This window comes from Colletotrichum acutatum (assembly GCF_030867785.1).
Source record: "Colletotrichum acutatum strain CBS 112980 chromosome Unknown BDZ83scaffold_62, whole genome shotgun sequence".
In the NCBI taxonomy this organism is placed as follows: domain Eukaryota; kingdom Fungi; phylum Ascomycota; class Sordariomycetes; order Glomerellales; family Glomerellaceae; genus Colletotrichum; species Colletotrichum acutatum.
Window position 1 is genome coordinate 101,374 of NW_026849056.1, and position 19,606 is coordinate 120,979.

The 19,606-nt window shown below is 53.2% G+C and overlaps 7 protein-coding genes across 7 annotated transcripts; 5 read left to right on the plus strand and 2 right to left on the minus strand.

The window, feature by feature from the left end:
• Window positions 1-825: 825 nt before the first annotated feature.
• BDZ83DRAFT_580368 (fungal-specific transcription factor domain-containing protein) lies at window positions 826-2,475 on the plus strand (the record flags this gene model as incomplete). The annotated part of the gene is made up of 5 exons (XM_060505346.1): window positions 826-1,002; window positions 1,064-1,144; window positions 1,201-1,802; window positions 1,864-2,046; window positions 2,106-2,475. The coding sequence occupies 5 exons, from the start codon at window positions 826-828 to the stop codon at window positions 2,473-2,475; spliced, it is 1,413 nt and encodes a 470-aa protein (XP_060363704.1).
• A 784-nt stretch (window positions 2,476-3,259) lies between these two features.
• Window positions 3,260-4,475, minus strand: BDZ83DRAFT_780989 (ClpP/crotonase-like domain-containing protein; the record flags this gene model as incomplete). The annotated part of the gene is made up of 2 exons (XM_060515538.1): window positions 3,260-4,087; window positions 4,141-4,475. 2 exons carry the CDS (start codon window positions 4,473-4,475, stop codon window positions 3,493-3,495), a joined length of 930 nt encoding a protein of 309 aa, XP_060363705.1. The 3' UTR covers window positions 3,260-3,492.
• Window positions 4,476-5,443: 968 nt separating this feature from the next.
• Window positions 5,444-6,309, plus strand: BDZ83DRAFT_793428 (putative thioesterase; the record flags this gene model as incomplete). Its single annotated transcript, XM_060515780.1, has 2 exons — window positions 5,444-5,527; window positions 5,599-6,309. The coding sequence occupies 2 exons, from the start codon at window positions 5,444-5,446 to the stop codon at window positions 6,307-6,309; spliced, it is 795 nt and encodes a 264-aa protein (XP_060363706.1).
• Window positions 6,310-6,884: 575 nt separating this feature from the next.
• On the plus strand, window positions 6,885-7,362 carry BDZ83DRAFT_386073 (uncharacterized protein). The gene has a single exon (XM_060502743.1). It carries the CDS (start codon window positions 7,004-7,006, stop codon window positions 7,271-7,273), a length of 270 nt encoding a protein of 89 aa, XP_060363707.1. The 5' UTR covers window positions 6,885-7,003; the 3' UTR covers window positions 7,274-7,362.
• An 861-nt stretch (window positions 7,363-8,223) lies between these two features.
• On the plus strand, window positions 8,224-11,642 carry BDZ83DRAFT_580325 (cytochrome P450; the record flags this gene model as incomplete). The annotated part of the gene is made up of 4 exons (XM_060505338.1): window positions 8,224-8,338; window positions 8,426-8,544; window positions 8,621-10,717; window positions 10,770-11,642. 4 exons carry the CDS (start codon window positions 8,224-8,226, stop codon window positions 11,640-11,642), a joined length of 3,204 nt encoding a protein of 1,067 aa, XP_060363708.1.
• A 2,201-nt stretch (window positions 11,643-13,843) lies between these two features.
• On the plus strand, window positions 13,844-17,230 carry BDZ83DRAFT_731728 (male sterility protein; the record flags this gene model as incomplete). Its single annotated transcript, XM_060512876.1, has 6 exons — window positions 13,844-13,876; window positions 13,935-14,331; window positions 14,385-14,621; window positions 14,680-14,755; window positions 14,810-15,294; window positions 15,415-17,230. The coding sequence occupies 6 exons, from the start codon at window positions 13,844-13,846 to the stop codon at window positions 17,091-17,093; spliced, it is 2,907 nt and encodes a 968-aa protein (XP_060363709.1). The 3' UTR covers window positions 17,094-17,230.
• Window positions 17,231-17,540: 310 nt separating this feature from the next.
• Window positions 17,541-19,442, minus strand: BDZ83DRAFT_701775 (multicopper oxidase; the record flags this gene model as incomplete). The annotated part of the gene is made up of 4 exons (XM_060511445.1): window positions 19,217-19,442; window positions 19,077-19,158; window positions 18,028-19,012; window positions 17,541-17,975 (listed from the first exon to the last, which is right to left on the minus strand). Exons 1-4 carry the CDS (start codon window positions 19,245-19,247, stop codon window positions 17,541-17,543), a joined length of 1,533 nt encoding a protein of 510 aa, XP_060363710.1. The 5' UTR covers window positions 19,248-19,442.
• Window positions 19,443-19,606: the final 164 nt, after the last annotated feature.

Sequence of the window (19,606 nt, forward strand, 5' to 3'; positions counted from 1 at the left end):
TGAGATGCACGGTCACATTATCTGGCCCTCCCTGCGCCAACTGCTCCGTGGACGGGATTACATGCGAGGTTCTCAGTCGTAAACGACGTCGGTGAGTTTTCTGGTCACTGGTCTCTATGGTTTGCTGCCGTACGGGGCCATGTTGGTGAGTTATCCTAACAAAACAGCAACTCGGATCAACTCCTCATGAACCCATCCCCCGGAGGAGGTGGGGAGAACACGTTGATTATCATCCCACAAAGAGCGCAACCCAGAAGACGGCTCGTGGAACCCCAGACCCCGGGCCCATCGTCGGGTACCCTAGAGAATGAAGAGGCCATCGAGTCGAGGGATGACCGGGTCACATCCGCGCCGCCCGAAGATCACCGGCGCACCACACCCCAACTCAACGGCGGCCCGAGGTCGTCGACATCCCCACGCGCAGCCGAGACACGACCGGTTGGTGGTGGGCCATCCGCGCCAACCACTCGGCCCGGCGATGCCGTGCGGGCTTTGCTTCCTAACAAAGGTCACCGGCCACCGGATCCATCCGATGCCACTGAGGACAGCTCCGCGTATGCAGAGACGTTGGAAGGTGGTAAGAATCGCGAGGATGGATGCGTCCCGTTCTACCCAGGTAAGATGTCCTCTGTCCTGATACCTTGATGCAAGAAGCATGGCTTCGAGATGGGGTTCTCTTGACACTGATTTGATCTAGGAGATCAACGCGGCCCTGCCTTCTTGATCGATATCTGTGAACCCAACAGGTCATCCAAAGACAACCATTTCCTAGTGCCGATGCCATCCATTAAGGCCCTTTCGCCAGAAGATGTCAACTATCTTAGGATGAAAGGCGCTTTCACGCTTCCTCCGCCCCATGTCCGCGAGGCCATGATCCGATGCTACTTTCACTATGTTCACCCATTTGCACCAATCCTGGATGCTAGTGAGTTCATCACCGAGTATGAAAAGGGGAGAAAAAGCCTATTGCTGCTCTGGAGCATGTTCATCGCGGCCGCGAGTGTAGGTCAACGACATAAATGATCTATCATTCATTGCTAGGCGTAGCTGACATTCACCACAGTTTGTTGACGAAAGTCTCCTGACGGAAGATTTCTTTCCCTCGCGAAAGGCTCTGAAACGAGCCATGTACCAGAGAGCTAAAGTCGGCTCCCCCTTCCGGTGTTCCTTCACCGCAAACAGAAGCTGACCATATTGCAGGCTATGTACGATGCAGATTATGAAAAAGACAAGGTGACACTCATCCAGTCGGTCTTCCTAATGGGCCACTGGTACACCAGCACAGACGACAGAGCCGGGCCCTGGCACTGGAACGGCATCGCCATCAGCCTCTCTCATACGATCGGTCTTCACCGCTTGCACATGCCCGCGAACCAAGAGGCGTCTCAAGGCACGAAGCCGTTTTGGAGACGTCTCTGGTGGTCTCTCTACTCGCGAGAGGTGTGGCTTTCTCTGGGACTCGGCAGGCCGATGCGGATAGCCCTTGATGACTTTGATACGTCTATGCCGGCTGCGAGCGACGCTGACGTCCTGGCGCCCGAGGTCAAGGGCCAACTTGGCCAGAAGTATCTTCCTGAAGAGATGAAGTTTCTGTTCGATACCTGGCTGGTTTTCATTGGCTTGAGTGTCACCCTTAGTAATGTTCTTGCGACGAATTATCGGGCCAAAGGCGTCAAGCCGTCGAGGACGGAGATTGAGCAGAGCGAGAATCAGATTCGAGCTTTCCAGTATAGGGTGCCTGAAGCCGGAAGTCACAGTCGAGTTGTCGCATCTCACATCTACCAGTTCAAGCTGTACTTTGAGTAAGTGCATAGCGAAGTGAGCCACGATATCGAACGAGGGCAAGCATCTAACACAACTCAGAACATCCATAATTGTACTCTATCGGCCTTTCATACTTGATACCCCAAGAGAGATCCCGCCAGCAGACCAGGGAAGCTGGAGGACCTTTGCGTGTCAAAAGACGAGGACGGCCGCGTCCAACGCAAGCGCAGCGATGAACTCCATGATGGCAGAAGACCTCATCCGACTTTGCCATACAATCACGTACGAATCCCGACCTTCACAATGATACATAAGTCCAAAGTTCACTAACCGCTTCCCAGAGTCATCGCCCTCGTCCCTCCAATGCAAATCCACCTCTTCGAATCAACCTCGTCAAAACAAATGGCGCGCCAGATGGGCAGACACAACCTCGCCCTCTGCATGGTCGCTATGGACGAGATGCGCAAGTCCTACATCTCGGCGGATGCGTCGTACAAGCTCTTCGAAACGGCGATCAACAAGGTCGATAATGCGCCGCCTCACGAGCAGCATCAGCCGTCTCCGGCTGCTTCTGCCTTGACACCGGATACGACCGCGTTCGCGAGCTGGCCTGATGGGTATGGACTGGGCACCGCGGGCATCATATCGGATATGTGGAGTCCGCTACCGAATGCATACGCTGACAATGCCTCGATATCGGGAACCCAGTGAGTCCTTCTTATGTTTGTTTGAAAACTCTACAAGGTCTGATACTTTCGCAGTACCGATTCTTGGCTGGACATCCAGACTATGGACAGATTATGGACACTCGACGATTTCAGTCTGCCATGATGCATTCGTTCTCTCCTGACTAGCGAGACTCTTGCAATGTCAACCGTGACCATGAGCCGAAGTTGCATCATATCTACGACGAATGGCACATTGGAGCATCAGCTCAGCCTCTCGGGCCAAGAGCTTCTCGAACAGACCGAAACTTAAGATCAGCTTCGTACGCCCTGGCTCGGCCTCTCATCCCGCCGGGCCAACGTCACCCAAGGCACTCGAAACGCGCGACCGGCTTTCGGTCAGATTCGACGGATTCCTCAAATCGAAGGACCGATAAGCTCCCGGACTGTGGGACCAGAAGTGTTGAGGTGTCCGTAGGAAATCCGAGTTCCCGGGTAACGCGTCCGCCCCCCGTGCGGCGAGTCGCGATCAAATATGCCCCACATCTTGCCGAGCCGAGGTACCTCGGCACTTTGGCCGCTTTGGTGGAAGCACATGCAAGAGTCAAGATGGCTCTCAACAATCTTTCGTGCCTTGATTACGGAGATGAGAGATAGCACATATCGCGTGCTGGTATGACCTTAATGTTCGGAGTTCTGCCGAGATAAGCGACTAGAGAAGGAAGCGATAGCAAAATAATTATGGAGTATAACGGCCTTTGATCAAGTATCGAACTTGACTGAGAAGGCAGGGTTGCACGGCTAAGCGCTCATCGTGTGATCCATTGATTGTCATAGCTGCTACAAACCAGAATGTATCTGAGCCAAACCGCATCTCTGCAGACAGCTACATGGAGTCATCACATGTATTCGAGATTCTCCCACGGCGAGGCAAACTGTGAAATCAGAGTAGGTACCTGAACAAAATTACAAATGAGTGCCATTGCAATCAGAGCGACTTGGAGGCTCCAAGCTTCTAATTTGTGCGCATAGTAAGCTCAGACTAAGTCAGCGTACCATGCTCTCAAATCTTTGACCTCAACGCTTGAGATTCCCACCAAGGATAGAACGGGAAAGCGCTCCTATCAAATCTCCCAGGAAACTCCGCCTTTCTCTTCTCTGTGAAGCTTGTCAACCCTTCCACGTTGTCTTTGGACCCAAATGATGTGATAAAGATCTTGGAGTCCAAGTCATGTGTTTCTTCCGGTGTATCAGGACAATACAGCATCATGTCCCTCATCAACTTGCTACTCATGATAGAAGTATTCTCCGCAATGTCGGTAGCAAGGTCAATGGCATACCTCACAGTGTCGTCAGGAGTAGGTAGCAGTTTGGAAAACAGCCCGCTGACGAGGGGGTCGGAGGCCGTGTAAGTGCTTCCCGTTGTGACAATGTGGTTCGCTTTCGAGAGGCCGATCAGTTTGGGGAGGTAAAAGGAGCTGACGGACTCCATCGTCAGTCCGCGTCGTGCAAAAGGCATGTTAATCTTGGCATCCTGCCAGGCAACTCGAATCGCGGCGGATAGAATGGACGTGGCTCCGAACCCTGCCGCGCCTCCATTCACGGCGACGATGGTTGGCTTTGAACATCCTGAAATGGCCAGAGCTACACGTCCACCCCTGCGGCAACATTGTCAGTTCGTAACTTGAGTAGAGCGTTGCGGGGGACTCACGGGTCTTTCCACTGATTCGTCGCATCTGGACTTTGTTTGATTTTCATTAGACCCCCCGGACCCTCTGAAAGGTCCATTCCTGCACAGAAGGATTTGCCTGCGCCGGTCAAAACGACCGCTCTGACGCGGTCATCCCTGTCTATGATGTTGAACACAGAGACCAATTCCTCGAGGATGTTTCCGTTGACGGCATTGTGTCTCTCCGGGCGGTTCAGAGTCACGACGATGACTTTGGTGGCGGACGGAGCATCGTGGGGTACGTGGCTGATAGTGATGTCTTTGTAGTTCAAGGACGAGTACAGGCCCGGAATCTGAGGAACGCTTGTGTGAGACATTCTGAGATGACCCGTCGTTGCTCTTCCAGTGGTTCGAACGGCTCAGAATCTAACGTTGCTATACGTAGGCTCTGTTGCCGATATCGACAATGCAGTGGCTTAGTGCCTTAAGACTCCAGCAACGCAGAAACATGGCCATTGATATAAAAAATGCGTAAGGTTTGTGTAGCCAGCTCTATCTGTCCAAAATTAGGTCGCAGCCCGAGAATGCCTCGGTACATGCAGGTGACGAGAATGTTGTTATTTCCCAAGGAAGAAATACTGTGCTACATTTGGTGCACTCCGCAGGCTCGTGAATGTTTCCAAACTGTACTCATTCGCAATACGCCTTCATTTTGATGCAATCACTGCCGAAGGATAGGTATTACTCTACTAAGAATCTAGCTGTGCCATGTTGAACTTGCAGGACGGGCTACTCCGTCTGATGCAAGTCAACCCCAAGCTCAAAGGCCCACATCCAGCCGAGGGCTGTTTGTCTCTCGCCTCGAAGGGGGCATCTTTCCGTCAGAATAACTTTATGTACAAACCAAGGATCTTCAATTTTCAATGCGGGTTTGCCACCTATCTTGGGCAATGGCCCGTTCGTGCCGTTCCTTGAGGCTCCCAGACGGGGTGCCTGTACCCGGTCTAACTGTCAAGTCGAATACATAATTTACTTGTCGATGGATGAAGCTCTCAACAACTAGCTCGAGGATATCCCAACAAACGTGGGTCATTCGTAAATCTTTGAGAACAGTGAAGAGACGGAAATGCCCAAGATGAAGTTTCACTGTGAAGTTACTTAATCGAGTCCAATGCTTTAAGGGGTTGACGAACAAACTTGCTGGGAATCGAAATCAGCTACACTCCAAACCAACTCAAAAACCGGGGTCTATTGAAGAAAGAATCTGTCGAAGTGCCTAAACCCTAGTCGTTGCCAGTTGTATACTGTGGCGACTCTTTGGAACCATTTGGTCGCTTGCGGACAGATGGCCTTCTCGCTTCTAAGCGTGAGATCATTCTTGATAGGACTCGCCCTTGCCAACATCAAGAACTGGCACTTTGTCTGGACCGTAAGTGGAAACGACAGAAAGCTCTAGCCGAGCTTCTTTCAGAGTTTCTGCAACTAAATCACATCTCGCAGATCCGATTTCTACGCGCCTTCGTCCGACGTCTAATAGACACCGCGCCCTCAAAGCACCTAGGCCCACGATGCCTCTTCCTCCCAGCCATCTCCGCGACGCGATCACCGCTACTGGAGTGTGATTACAACATGCACAAGTCCAACTCGACCTACTTCACAGATCTCGACATGTCACGCGGCAACATCAGCCTGGTGCTCTTCCGGGAACCTTTCAACCCGTTCCCGGGACCCAAGCACTTCATCATGATCCTCGGCGGCGCGCAGTGCGTCTGGCGCAAGGAGATTGGGCCTTATGAGAAGTACGAGCTATGGACGAGGGTGTTGTCGTGGGATGAGAAGTGGATATATCTCATATCACACTTTGTCAAAGCAGATGTATTCCTGCCGGGGGAGTACGCGATGCAACCAGGCCCGAGGGAAAAGAAGAATAAAAACGGAGGAATTGAGACTAAAGATACTCAAAAGGCTGTCTTTGCATCGTCAATCGCTAGATACGTTTTCAAGAACGGTCGAAGAACTGTGCCTCCGGAGCATGCCTTATCTAGATGTGGCTTGCTGCCGGACGACGAAGCCGAGTCGGCCGAAGTGGAACGGCTTAGATTGAAATGGCTGCCTGTAGCTCAGCTCAAATCCGGCTGGGATTCGGTGCATGGTCTCTTCGAGCCTGGAGAGCTCGCTCTCGGCAGATACACCGACCTCTGGTGGCGATGAGGCAGATTTTCTCAGCTTCGCACTCAATTCAATAGCTTTAGACTTCGAGAAAGCCTTAGTTCTATTTGGAGCGGGAGAATGATTCCCTGCAAAAGGTCACTGTAGCGTCGCAATGGTCAACTCTCACGGAGACATCCATAGTTTGTGTTGTGGCTAAATGTCGATCGAGGAGGTTAATTCATGCAGAGTTTGCCCTATTAACGAATCACTCTATGGATCATGCATAATCCCTCAAAAGAGCCGGAAAGCCTCAGCTCACATGACGCAAATCACAATTTGAGACATATTGTCACCATCACTTGAAATACAAAAACCTCGATTGGCCCAATCGTGATCCAACCAATTCGCCAGGGAACAAAACATCCAAAACTCCATCCTAGTCCCGCAGGAGTTGGGAGCTTGGGTCCAAAGGCCGGCGGTGAATTTGTGCTTACCTCCCACTTCCTGGCCTGCATGGAACTAGCTTCGTGTACGTGTCAGCGCACCGGATTCTTTCCTGATCTGCGCCGCTGCAGTCCTAAACTCTCGTGCTCCAAGTTTGTACACTGACGCGCCAAGAAGACGTCTCCCTGCGTCATGGTGTCTCTGTTCCCCGCAAACGGGCAAGCGAGAACGAACGTATGAGAGGAAATTCAAGGTTGAGCGGGGTCATGTTGGCAGGTTGTGGAATGAATTGACGATGAGTCGCTGACAGATGAGCACCATCTTTCGTGTATCCGCACGACGGGCGGCCGCTCTCAACGGAAGCCTTACTGGACTCCGAGAAGACTCCATCATCGACGGCGGACGGCGACATGGCGGCCGAACGAAACCGTTGAATGCCTTGTTACGGGGCGGGAGGGCCAAAGGCATCGGTTTGGCCGACGGAGCGGGATGGGGTAACTCGACGGCCGGTAGCTGGGCTGTGAGAATTCGCCGTAATGACGGCGGCAGCTACCCATCGCTGCGCCGTAGATGCACGTAGGCGACGGATCTCGGGACTAACGCCCCCCTGGCGGCCTTAGTTTTGGGATCCAACGGGTTGGGAGGCCTGGGTGGCGCCGTGGTAGCACACGGGTGGGTGCCGGTGGGCGGGCATGTTGGTTTCTGGTCAGATTCGCACTGGGAATGGTCTCATGAGTCGGCCTCCTCGGCACTGATTCTATGAGATTCGTCTAATCAGTAAACAGAGTGCTTTCAGCGTTATTAGTCGGCACAGTATTATGGACCAAGATCGCGGGACGAGGATACCAAGTCCGACTCGTTGCATGGGGGTGGACGGGAGTGAAAAGAACCCCTGGCTTCACCGCCCACCAACAAATGCAACACCCCAAGAGTCCCAAGAGCCCCCCGACTCGTTGGCAAAGTGTCACTGCTTACTTGGCTGGCATTCCATAGGGCAGAGAACGCTTAAAGCAAGTCGGCGCGGAATTGGACTGGCGCCGAATGCCATGTTTCACTAGAGACGGGGACGGACGGGATGGCCGAGCTGGGCTACGAAGCTGGCTCGAATCCGCACGATTGCGTTCATCTCGACCATTGAGATGACCGGGATTGGCCCACCTGTCGCGTCAACTCGCCGTGAGGAAAAAAAGTGGGAAAATGGGAAATCTTTTTTCGGCCATGATATCAGCGTTCATCCTCGTGCTCCACGCATGATGATGGGACCGAGGCATAACGCCTGACAAGCTCAAGAAACTAGCCACATAATACATGGAATTGGGGCGGGCTCAGGCGGTTTTCGAATTTGAATATTATCAGGCCGACATCCCCTCCTGTTGCTAGGCTTTGTCTCATCCCATAGAAGTGTATTCAAATCTCTCAGTTAGCTTACTGACTCAACACCGCTCGAGGACCAAGATCACAACCTCGACACACACAAAACACACGTATACGTACACACTCTCACATCACACACAAACACACATAAACGACATGTCGGAAACAGTACCGATTCCAGAGCCCGGCGGGCTGCCGTTTCTCGGCAACCTCAACGAGATCGACTCTGAATTCCCCCTGGGATCTATGATGTCTCTTGCGGACCAGTACGGTGAGAGATGACCCCCCTGACTCATGCGAGCCAGACCCTCTTATCTTATCCATGACACGCAGCTGACAGTGACATGTGCCCCTGAAGGTGAGATTTACCGATTGAGATTCCCAGGACGGTCAATTGTCCTGGTCTCAACACAGCAGCTCGTGAATGAAACTTGCGATGAGAAGCGGTTCAAGAAGTCCGTGAACTCGGCGTTAAATGTGAGTCTACCAAGTTGAATTGAGCTCATTTCATTGGCTTGAGTGTAAGATGGAAGTCATACTCATTCCCGAGTAGCAAGTCAGAGCAGGCGTCCACGATGGACTCTTCACAGCGAAAATGGGCGAGGAGAACTGGGGCATCGCGCACCGCGTTCTCATGCCCGCCTTCGGCCCCCTTTCGATTCGCGGCATGTACGATGAGATGCACGACATCGCCAGCCAGCTGGCATTAAAATGGGCGCGATACGGCCCCGAATCGGCAATCATGGTGACGGACGACTTCACGCGATTGACGCTCGACACATTGGCCTTGTGCTCAATGGGATACCGATTCAACAGCTACTACTCACCCGTTCTTCATCCCTTTATTGAGGCCATGGGCGACTTTTTGACCGAGGCTGGTAACAAGTCTCGTCGTCTCCCGCTCCCTGCCATGTTCTACAGCGCAAAGGACCAGAAGTTCCAGCAGGACATTGACACCCTCAGAACCACGGCCAGAGAAGTTCTCGAGTCAAGAAAGGAAGGGAAGAGCGATCGCCGGGATTTGCTCACGGCCATGCTCGAGGGAGTCGACCCGAAGACGGGAAAGAAGATGACGGATGAAAGTATCATGGATAACTTGATCACATTCCTCATCGCCGGTCACGAAACAACGTCAGGACTCTTGTCATTCGCTTTCTACCAGCTGCTGAAGCACCCCGAGGCGTACCGCAAGGCCCAGCAGGAGGTCGACAATGTTGTTGGAAAGGGTCAGATCAAGGTCGACCACATGTCCAAGCTGCCCTACATTAACGGCGTTCTCCGCGAGACCCTGCGTGTCAACGCCACGATCCCCGTCTTCTCAGTCGAAGCCTTTGAAGATACTGTGCTTGGTGGCAAGTACCCCGTGGGTGCAGGCGAGACCATTATCAACCTCCTCGCCAAGTCCCAGGTCGATCCTGCAGTCTTTGGCGAGGACGCCAACGAGTTCAAGCCCGAGCGCATGATGGATGAGAACTTCAACCGCATCACCAAGGAGTTCCCCAACTGCTGGAAGCCGTTCGGCAACGGTATGAGAGGCTGCATCGGTCGCCCCTTTGCCTGGCAAGAGGCCCTGTTGGTCATGGTCATGCTTCTCCAGAACTTCAACTTTGTCCTGGACCCCAACTACCACTTTGGCATCAAGCAGACCCTCACCATCAAGCCCAAGGACATGCACATGCGCGCTATCCTTCGCGATAATCTCACGCCGACGACTCTGGAGCGCCGTCTGGCCGGTCTTGCCGAGCCCGAGAAGCCTGCCGAGCACGCCAAAGCCAACGGAGCTGCCGCCGAGGGCGAGAGTGGAATGCCTCTGACGATCCTCTACGGATCTAATAGTGGAACATGCGAGGCTTTGGCGCAGCGCGTTGCCTCCGATGCCGCCTCCCACGGCTTCCGCGCCAGCAAGATCGACTGCTTAGACAGCGCCAACGGCAGCCTTCCTACTGACCAGCCTGTCGTCATCATCACGGCATCATACGAGGGTCAGCCTCCCGACAATGCTGGCCACTTTGTGGCCTGGATCGAGGGACAGGACAAGGCCCAGTCCCCTCTCAAGGACGTCTCCTACGCCGTCTTTGGTTGCGGTCACAAAGATTGGGTTCAGACATTCCACCGTGTTCCCAAGCTGGTCGACACCACCCTCGAGCAGCTCGGTGCGACTCGCCTGGCCGAAGTTGGTTTGACGGATGTATCGAGCGGCGAGGTGTTCACCAACTTTGAGTCATGGGAGGATGACATCCTTTGGCCCTCATTGACCAACAAGTACAAGACTACGTCCTCTGCCGACGACAGCAAGACCAAGGGACTAGGCGTCGTCATTAGCAACCCCAGAACCTCGACCCTGCGCCAGGACGTCAAGGAGGCCACCGTCACCAAGACTGCGACGCTCACCAAGGGCAAGAGCATCAAGAAGCACGTCGAGATCAAGCTCCCGGAGGACATGACCTACACTGCGGGTGACTACCTTGCCGTTCTGCCCATCAATCCCAAGGAGACTGTCTACCGCGCCATGCGTCGTTTCCACATCGCCCGTGATGCTCACCTTAGCATCAAGACTGACGGACCTACTTCTCTCCCGGTCGATACCTCCGTGCCCGCCAACGATCTCTTGAGCTCTTACGTTGAGCTTTCGCAGCCTGCTACGAAAAGAGTAAGAAGCAACTCTTGTAACTTGCTTGGACTACATACTAACACACTTCCAGAACATCCTTGCTCTCGCAGAGCACGCAAAGGACGAGTCAACCAAGACCGAGTTGAACCGCCTCTCAGGCGACGCCTACGCAGACGAGGTCAGCGGCAAGCGCGTCTCCGTCCTCGACCTCCTCGAGCGCCACCCCTCAATCGACCTGCCGATCGGCGTCTTCCTTTCCATGATGCCGCCGATGCGCGTCAGACAGTACTCCATCTCCTCCTCGCCCATGGCTTACCCCAACAACGTCACCCTGACCTTTTCCGTCCTCAACGAGCCCTCCCTCTCAGGTCAGGGCCCCTACATCGGCGTCGCCTCCTCCTACCTCGACTCCCTCGCCGAGGGCGACAGCCTCCACGTCTCTATCCGCCCATCCCACGCCGCCTTCAGCCTTCCCACTGATGCCGAGAACACGCCCATGGTCTGCGTCGCCGCCGGCACCGGCCTCGCTCCCTTCCGCGGCTTCATCCAGGAGCGCGCCACCATGCTCGCAGCGGGCCGCACCCTCGCGCCCGCGCTGCTCTTCTTTGGATGCCGCTCGCCCGAGGAAGACGATCTGTACCGTGACGAGTTTGACAAGTGGGAAGAGATGGGTGCCGTCTCTGTCCGGCGCGCGTTCAGTCGCGATTGCGATAAGAGCGAGGGATGCAAGCACGTGCAGGATCGCATGTGGCAGGATCGTGAGGAGCTCGTTGACTTGTGGAAGAAGGGTTCCAAGGCGTACGTTTGTGGCTCGCGCGGTGTGGCTGAGTCTGCCAAGGAGACGATGCTCAAGATCAAGGTTGAGATGGAGAAGGCCAGAGGTCAGGAGACGGACGAGGAGAGCGTCAAGGAATGGTTCGAGGCGCTGAGAAACATCCGCTACGTGACGGATGTGTTTGATTAGACGATGGAAAAGTTAAAAGCTAATGGGATTTCCTTACATCGTCATAGTATAGAAGGGGATAAGGAGTTAGAGGGCATCGGTCACAAGCATGTAATACCAGGTGGAACAAATCAATCTATTACCTTGAAATCGTGGTTCAGCATCTCCTTGACCAATATGAGCCTACTTTACACCAGTCAGGTCCGAGACCGAGACATCTAGGCAAGCTTTCAACGATTTACCAGTTGCTGAAGATAGCAGATGAGCACACAAAGATGTTCGGCCATTCATTAGAAGCGAAAGCTAATAGTTTCATCAAGTTGTTTGGGAACCGGCGCCTCCCCGTTCACGGCGAGACGGAGCTCGCGCTCCGCTTCCTCCGACGGACAGTTCAATGGAAGTAATTTGACTTCGGCCACTGAAACTCAAACCAGATGCCGGAAGTCCGGACGCGGGATGAGGACAAGCATTGCCGATGCGATTCGGCGCGACTGAAGAACGTTAACATGTGGACCGTGGGGGGGGGGGGCCTTAACAAGTGCCGATGCCGTCCCGCAGGTTTCCCCGGGTTCCTGGACTAGGAGACCCCATTTCCAGCGTATCATAAACGGCTTCTTGGCGTTAGATCTATTGTTTCCTTGGGATCCTGGACCGAGTTTGGTATCTGATTCCGGCGCTAAATTTGACGTCACTCGAGTTTGTAACAAATGAGTGAGATCTTTGCACGTTGCACTGCAGACACTAGTGCTTTGGAAGCTTCACAAGCTTCCATGAAGGTTTGTTCTCTCATTTATCTACTTTCCGAGCTGCTGAGAGTATTTACTTGACCGGCAACATTTTCTGGCCAACCTCTATGGCCTCACAAATCGATTGAAACCTTCTCCCTGCATTGTATGGCATGAAGCTATGGCCAATATTTAGAGCTTCCCCGCACGAGGAACATTCGATTACCGAGGCATCGGGGAGATCTCGAACGAGTCAGTAGCTCAGACGAAACGTTGTTGTCTCTCATAACAAGGTAGAGCTACATCGTTGATTCCTCTCGAGTCGCTAGAGATAGGCCTGGAATTGATCACATCGGGGAAGGCTTTATTGTTCACCACGAGCTTGAGAAGCTGCCATTCTATTTTGAGTGGGTAATAGATTGCAAGTGATTCTATAGGTAAGCACCAAGCTTGCCTTTTCGAGGAATCATCCTACCGTCAGCTATGGCGTCCAGGATCGGCCAAAGGCTGGCCCAGGACAAAGCACAGACAAGGAAGATGGCTTCCATCGCGCTCATTCGAAGTATAGATACTACTCAGTCATATGATCTATCGGGAATAATGTCCATGTTGTTGTTCATCGTCTCATATCCGGACAGCCACGCACTCAAGAAGAGCCGTGGGCTGCCATCTCCTCGTTTCTCGTCCAAAAGCCGAGTACGTCACAATTCGGCGCCGAATGATTGAATCTTTATGCGAAGACGGTCCCGAAAATATCATTCCTATCGGTTGCTTAACGGTTGCTTAACCCTGTTATCCAAGCTAGTAAGCGGCCGAAACGGAAAGTTTGACCTAACCTCCGACCGAGGTTGCCGCTGGTGGAACTCTGTAACAACCGCAAATACTTAGTTTCCAGAACGCTAGAGAGGTCATCCCAACAGACAGACTCTCGCGGGTTCAAAGTCTCTTTGCTATCTCCCCCTCATAATGCTTAGAAATACCACGATCCGTCACGTGTCGTCTTAACTTTGAGACTGCAACCGAGGGATGGGAAACAGTATATGAATGCGCTTTGGTCTCGTCCATTCCTGAAATTTGGTAGTTGAAAAGGGGCGTCTATGAAGCCATGTTATACCCTTACTTATCATCATCGACGAAAATAACAATGGCGACAACTACCGTTCAAGTCACGGAGCCGAGGACTCTCGCCGTCTGTGGACAGCGGACTTTCCCGTCCATTATTGACGAGAGGGCTGCTTACGAGCCTAACCTGACGTGTTTTTCAACACCATACACGTCGGAGCCTCGGGATGGGTGGAGAGTTGTCACTTACAGAGATTTTGCGAATGCTATCAACTACATTGCGCATTTTCTTTTGGATAACTGCGGAGTTCCTGCGCCAAACACGTTTCCTACCATTGCCTACATTGGCCCAAATGATGCCAGATACTGTGTGCGTGGACGGTCAAAACCTTCTACCTATATCTGGTGGAATTCTAGCTGACGCTACGATAGATCATGACCGTTGCCTGCATCAAGGCAGGATATAAGGTCAGCTTCTTGGGCTATTGGTATCTGTACACAAATCCACTGACATAGAATCGAACAGGCCCTTTTCGTGTCTCCTAGAAACCCTCTCGAGGCTCAGCTGAACCTATTCAAGCTATCTGAATGCCGTCTGGTCGTACGCCCGCCATCACACCAGTCTGTCGTCGACTTCTGGGTAAAACACTGGGACATGAAGCAAATCGAGATCGAGCCTCTGCACGACATTCTATCTAAGCCTCAAGTACCCAACGTACCATACACAAAAACTGCGGCGGAGGCAGAGTGGGATCCCTTCCTTGTTCTCCACACCAGCGGTAGTACAGGTCTCCCCAAGCCGATTGTGACCAAGCACGGCTCCATTGCCTTGACGGATGCGCAGCACCAGTTTCCGGAATGGAATGGCACAATCCCCATCGCCCGGGCAATGGAGTCGCTGGCGGACGTACACTTCAGTCCCAGTGAGTGTCATGAGTGCATCATCAGTTCTCATGACAGAAGCTTACATGCATAGTGCCATTATTCCACGCCGGAGGCGTCTATGGGTTCATTGGGACTGCAGTGCTCAGCAACAAGCCCATAATCTTCCCGTTCCCTGACCGTCCGCTTACACCTGATCTTACCATCGAAATTCTCCAAGCTACGGGTGCGAAAAGCGCGGCACTACCGCCATCTCTACTCGAGGAGATGGTTCATCGTCCTGATCAAATTGAGGTACTGAAGAAGCTCAACTTTGTTGGCTTTGGTGGAGGTAAGATTCCCTAGAAGAAAGAGACTAGAGGTTGAGTACTTACGACTGGATGTTCTAGGTCCTCTCAACAAGGAGGCCGGTGACACCCTTTACAGGAATGGAGTCAAGTTGCTCAACATCATTGGTGCAACTGAGTATGTATCTTCGAATCATTGGAGTTGAGGAAAGATCGATGCTAATATTCCTAGGACTTTGCCATTCTGTATTTATTATCAGAAGAACTCAGCGCTTTGGCAGTACTTCATCTACAACGAGGAGCTCTCCGGCGTAGAATTCCGAAAGGCCACAACCGACGAGGACGTTTACGAAATGGTGATCACCAGAAAGTCCAAGCAGATCCCGATCCAGGGCATCTTCTATACGTTCCCCGATAGAGAGGAGTACGCCACGAGCGACTTGTACAAGCCTCACCCAACACTGCCGCACCACTGGAAGTTCCACGGCCGAGCCGATAACATCATTAATCTTTCGAATGGAGAGAAGCTCAACCCCGTGAGAATGGAAGACATCATTGCCGGAAACCCCGCGGTGAAGGCTGCCCTCATCGTAGGAGCACAGAAATTCCAGCCAGCTCTGATCATAGAGCCCTTTGTCCAGCCAAAGACAGACGAGGAGATTGATGACCTGATCGACCGCATCATGCCGCAAGTTGCCGATGCTAACGAGACAATTGGTAAGTCCTCCCCACCACACCCAAGCTAATGTCACTTACAACCGTCCATCCTTGAAGGTGTAGCGCTGACACGGGAATAAAAAGCTACGCACGGTCGGATCGTTCGGCACTTGATCACAGTGTCCAACCCGGAGAAGCCGTTCCTGATGGCGGACAAGGGCACCCTCAAGAGATCGGCGACAATCAAGCTTTATGCCGATGAGATCGAAGAGCTCTACGCTAATCCGAGAGAAGTGCCCCTCTCCAAGGTGCCGCGCCTCGAATTGAGCTCCCAGGCCGCGCTTAGCAGGTCCATCGAGAAGCTCCTCCGCGAGCACCTCGGCGTCCCTCACTTAGAGTCCGATACTGATTTCTTCGCGGCGGGCATGGACTCGTTGCAAATCATTGCTGCTGCACGTTTCATCACTGCTAGTCTGCGCGCTACGAATAAGCATTACAGTGATACGACTATTGAGGCTCGCGATATGTATACTCACGTTAGTCCTCACCAGCTTGCTGGTCACATTTTGCGGTCTGGGCAGGGCAAGGCCAATAGCGGTGCTGCTAGCGAGAGCGAGAACCACCAAGCAATGGATAGGTTATATCAGAAGATTCGACAGAACCTGATTCACGCCAAACGTGGACGCCCTGAGCCAGCAAAGGAGCAGCAGACCGTCATTCTCACCGGATCCACCGGAAACATGGGATGTTACTTGCTCGACGAGTTGATCCGCAATCCGCACGTCAACAGAGTCATTTGCTTCAACAGATCAACTGACGGTGGTGCCGGAAAGCAGGCCAACGCCATGCTAGAGCGCGGCCTGGCCAGCCCAGGAGAGAGCGGCAAGGTCGAATTTTTCCACACCAACTTGTCGCAACCCAACATGGGGTTGTCGCAAGAGGTCTACTCTCGCCTCCTCAAAGAGGCGGACCGCATCGTTCACAACGCCTGGGCGGTCAACTTCAACATGCCTCTCGATGCGTTTGAGCCGCACATCAAGGGGTGCCGCAATTTGGCTGACTTTGCTGCCACGGCGGAGAAGCGTGTCGTACTGGTGTTCGTGTCGACGATTGGTACCACCAGCAAGTGGGATGCAAGCCGTGGCCCGGTGCCGGAGAAATCCCTGCGGGAATATGGAATCTCGGGTCTTGGATATGGTCAGAGTAAGCTGATCTCCAGCATGGTCCTCGAGGACGCCGCCCAAGTCGGAGACTTCCCTCTGGCTATCGTTCGTGTTGGTCAGATCGCTGGGCCCCTTGCTGATGGTGGAGCTTGGAGCCGCCAAGAGTGGCTGCCCTCCATTATCGCGAGCAGTCTCGTTCTCAAGGCGTTGCCGAGACATCTATCTGGTATGAACACGACCGCCTGGGTCCCGGTTGAGACAATGTCGAGAATGATCCTGGACATCGGCGGCCTGACTGAGGAGTCGAAAGACTATCACGAAGGTTACTTCCACGGCAGCAACCCCTCCATCACAACATTTGACAAGTTGGTCCCTGCTATCCAGCAACACTACGGAAGGAATCAACTTCCTGACCTCATACCCTTCAAGGAATGGGTCGAGAGATTGGAAGCAAGTCGTACGGCACCCGGAGCGCTTGGCGCCGACCGAAACCCCGGCTTGAAGTTGGTTGATTTTTATCGAGGCGCTGCTTCTGCGGGAGAAAATATTCCGAACACGAGGACACACGATACCACGAGAACTGTGGCTTGCAGTCCTGCGCTCCGCTCGATTGGACCTGTGACGCCGGAGTTGATGGCTCACTGGTGCAGGCAGTGGAAGTTTGAGAGCCCTTCGGCTCGTGTCGGTCGTTTGTAGAGGCCTAGATCTTGGGTTAGAGATGTATTTTACAAATTGAATACAAGTCATCAATAAAGACATCTCATTCAAAACATGTGCCAGATCTTCGGTCAAGTTGTCGTAACGTCTAGCGCTACGAGGCGTACAAATGCAATGGCAAGCATCTGTGCTGAGCAAGACGGAGTTGATATCTCTCAAGGTCGAGTAAGGTATCATGCCATCCTGAGGGAGGCGAATGTTGAATATGTACTATATACAGTACCACAGCACTGCGAAATAATAGTGACGATGATTAGCATGAATGTTATTTCTATCTATGATGCTCCTTCTTTCCCACAGTTATGACCATGCTCCGCCGCTACGCCACTCAATTTCCCACAAATGATCCAACAAGTAGACAATGAAGCAAATAGTCCATTACAATCTTTCGCAAAATTCCCATGAACGACAAACATTCAGGGCCTCTTACATCTTGAGCTTACGCAGACCAGAATCGGTCTGGGGGTAAGGAGCCTTCTTCGAGTACGTCTGCCACTGATTACACATGTCATCCATATCCTGAGCCCGGACGGTATCCATGATCTTGTCAGTCTGCTCCAGGAACTGCACAGACAGACCCTGGCTGACGTGCCACGCGATGTGGCAATGGAACAGCCACGCGCCGGGGTTGTCCGTCTTGAAGGCAACGACGAGCCAGCCTCGGCCGGGGAGGGTGGTCACATCGCGCCTAGTCGGGTTCTTGAAGTTGAGCTTGGAGACGTCGGTCTGCGCGTTGAAGCGGACGCCGTCGCCGCGGCCGCTGGAGGCCGGCTCCGAGTGGCCTAGAATGTAGAAGTCGTGGCCGTGGAGATGCATTGGGTGAGGGGCGGGGAACAGGTTCTCGACGACCCAGAATGCCCACTGTGATAATGTTAGCTAGTGATGTCGGAATGATTGATACGGGGAGACTTACAGCATTGTCGGCGGGAACCTCAAAGACGTTGTAGTTGTCGGGGTAGTCGGTGCTATTCTTAGCGAGGTAAGAAAGCGTCGGCTGGTCCCAGTTGATGTCCATGTTCTGACCATTGACCTTCCAGAAAACCTGCTGAGTGCCGGTAGTCCTGCTCGTGTCTACGGTGATGTCAAGAGTATCATCTTGGGTCTTGGCGAACGATGTAGAGTTGACGTCGACGCTGTAGATGGGCTCAAAGTCCGTCTTGTCCTGGCACTGAGAATCTGTGGGCGCCTTGCCAGCATCCTTGGGCATGAGGCCGTTTGCCGCACCCTCGTACTGGAAGATGGCAGCAGGCTTATTCATGTTGGACGTGCCGCAGAGTCTGTTGGACGGAAAGGTGACGTTGAACCAGTATGCCTTGCTGGCGTCCTGGTCAGCGTCGATGATGACATCGTAGCGCTGGCCGACAGTCAGGTAGAGTGAGTCTGTCTCGAAGGGCTTGACAGGGACAAAGTCGGTCCCCGTCACCGTCATCTTGTGACCGACAAGGTTCACCATGAAGGTGTTGTCGACGGACATGTTGACGAGGCGGATCTTGTGGGACTTGCCCTTCTTGAGCGTCACGCGGGAGTAATTGCCACCGCCATTCTTGTTGATGTTGGTGCCGTTGAAGAGGATGTTGTCACTGGCGGGAACGGCAGCAGGGGCAGTGAAGGTGGAGCGGATCTCGTCGGCAGACTTGTAGTACCAATCCGTGATGGAGTAGGTGCCGAGGTCCTCGTCGTAGTTCTTGGAGGTAGGTCCGTCTATCTGAATAGTACCGGCAATGCCGTTCGCATACTGGTCGGAGAAATGCGAGTGGTACCATGATGAACCATACTGCTCGGCACGCCACTCGTAGGTCTTGCTGGCTCCTGGCGGGATGGGGCACTCAGTGATACCGTTGACGCCATCGTTCTGATTGTTGTTCAGCATTCGCAGGCCGTGCCAATGCATTGAGGTTCTGTGTGGTTGTCAGCGAGTCAACATTCTAAAGATAGGTGCGCATCATTGCTGTGGTTACTTACCCATTCGTTCTCAAATTGTTCACGACCCTGACTTTGATCTTATCACCCCAATTTGCCTTGATGTTCGGGCCAGGGAAGCCACCTAAAAGGTCTTGAGTCAGCACACAACTACGTGGAAGAGAGAATAGATTCTCGCCTACCATTAATCAACATCGCCGTGTTCTTGGCCATGCCATCTTGACCTTGGAAAGAGGTGTGCTCGGTGAGAACCAAGTCATACTGTCCAACTTGTTAGCACGGCGTAACCCTCAGAGTACGCGCGTCAACCAACCTCTCTAGTCACGCCCGTATCCGGGATCGACTCCTCGTAAGCAGTCTTGATGTCAAACCCTTCAACCCAGCACTGTCTGTTGTCGGCAGTGTTGCAAGACTTAGGCCCTTGGTCGGAGTCCGCAGGGGCTGACGAGCCAGGCTGTGCGTTGTCCTGCCTCCTCGAAACACCAGTGTTGGACGACGGCGAGGGGACGGCTGCTGCTAGGCCATAGAGGAAGAAGAGCGCGCTTTTGGAGAGTGTCGACCTCATCTTAACA

Bases quoted from the DNA above. Each gene is read 5' to 3' on its own strand.
- BDZ83DRAFT_386073 (XM_060502743.1), top strand. From the start codon at position 7,004: ATGAGCACCATCTTTCGTGTATCCGCACGACGGGCGGCCGCTCTCAAC.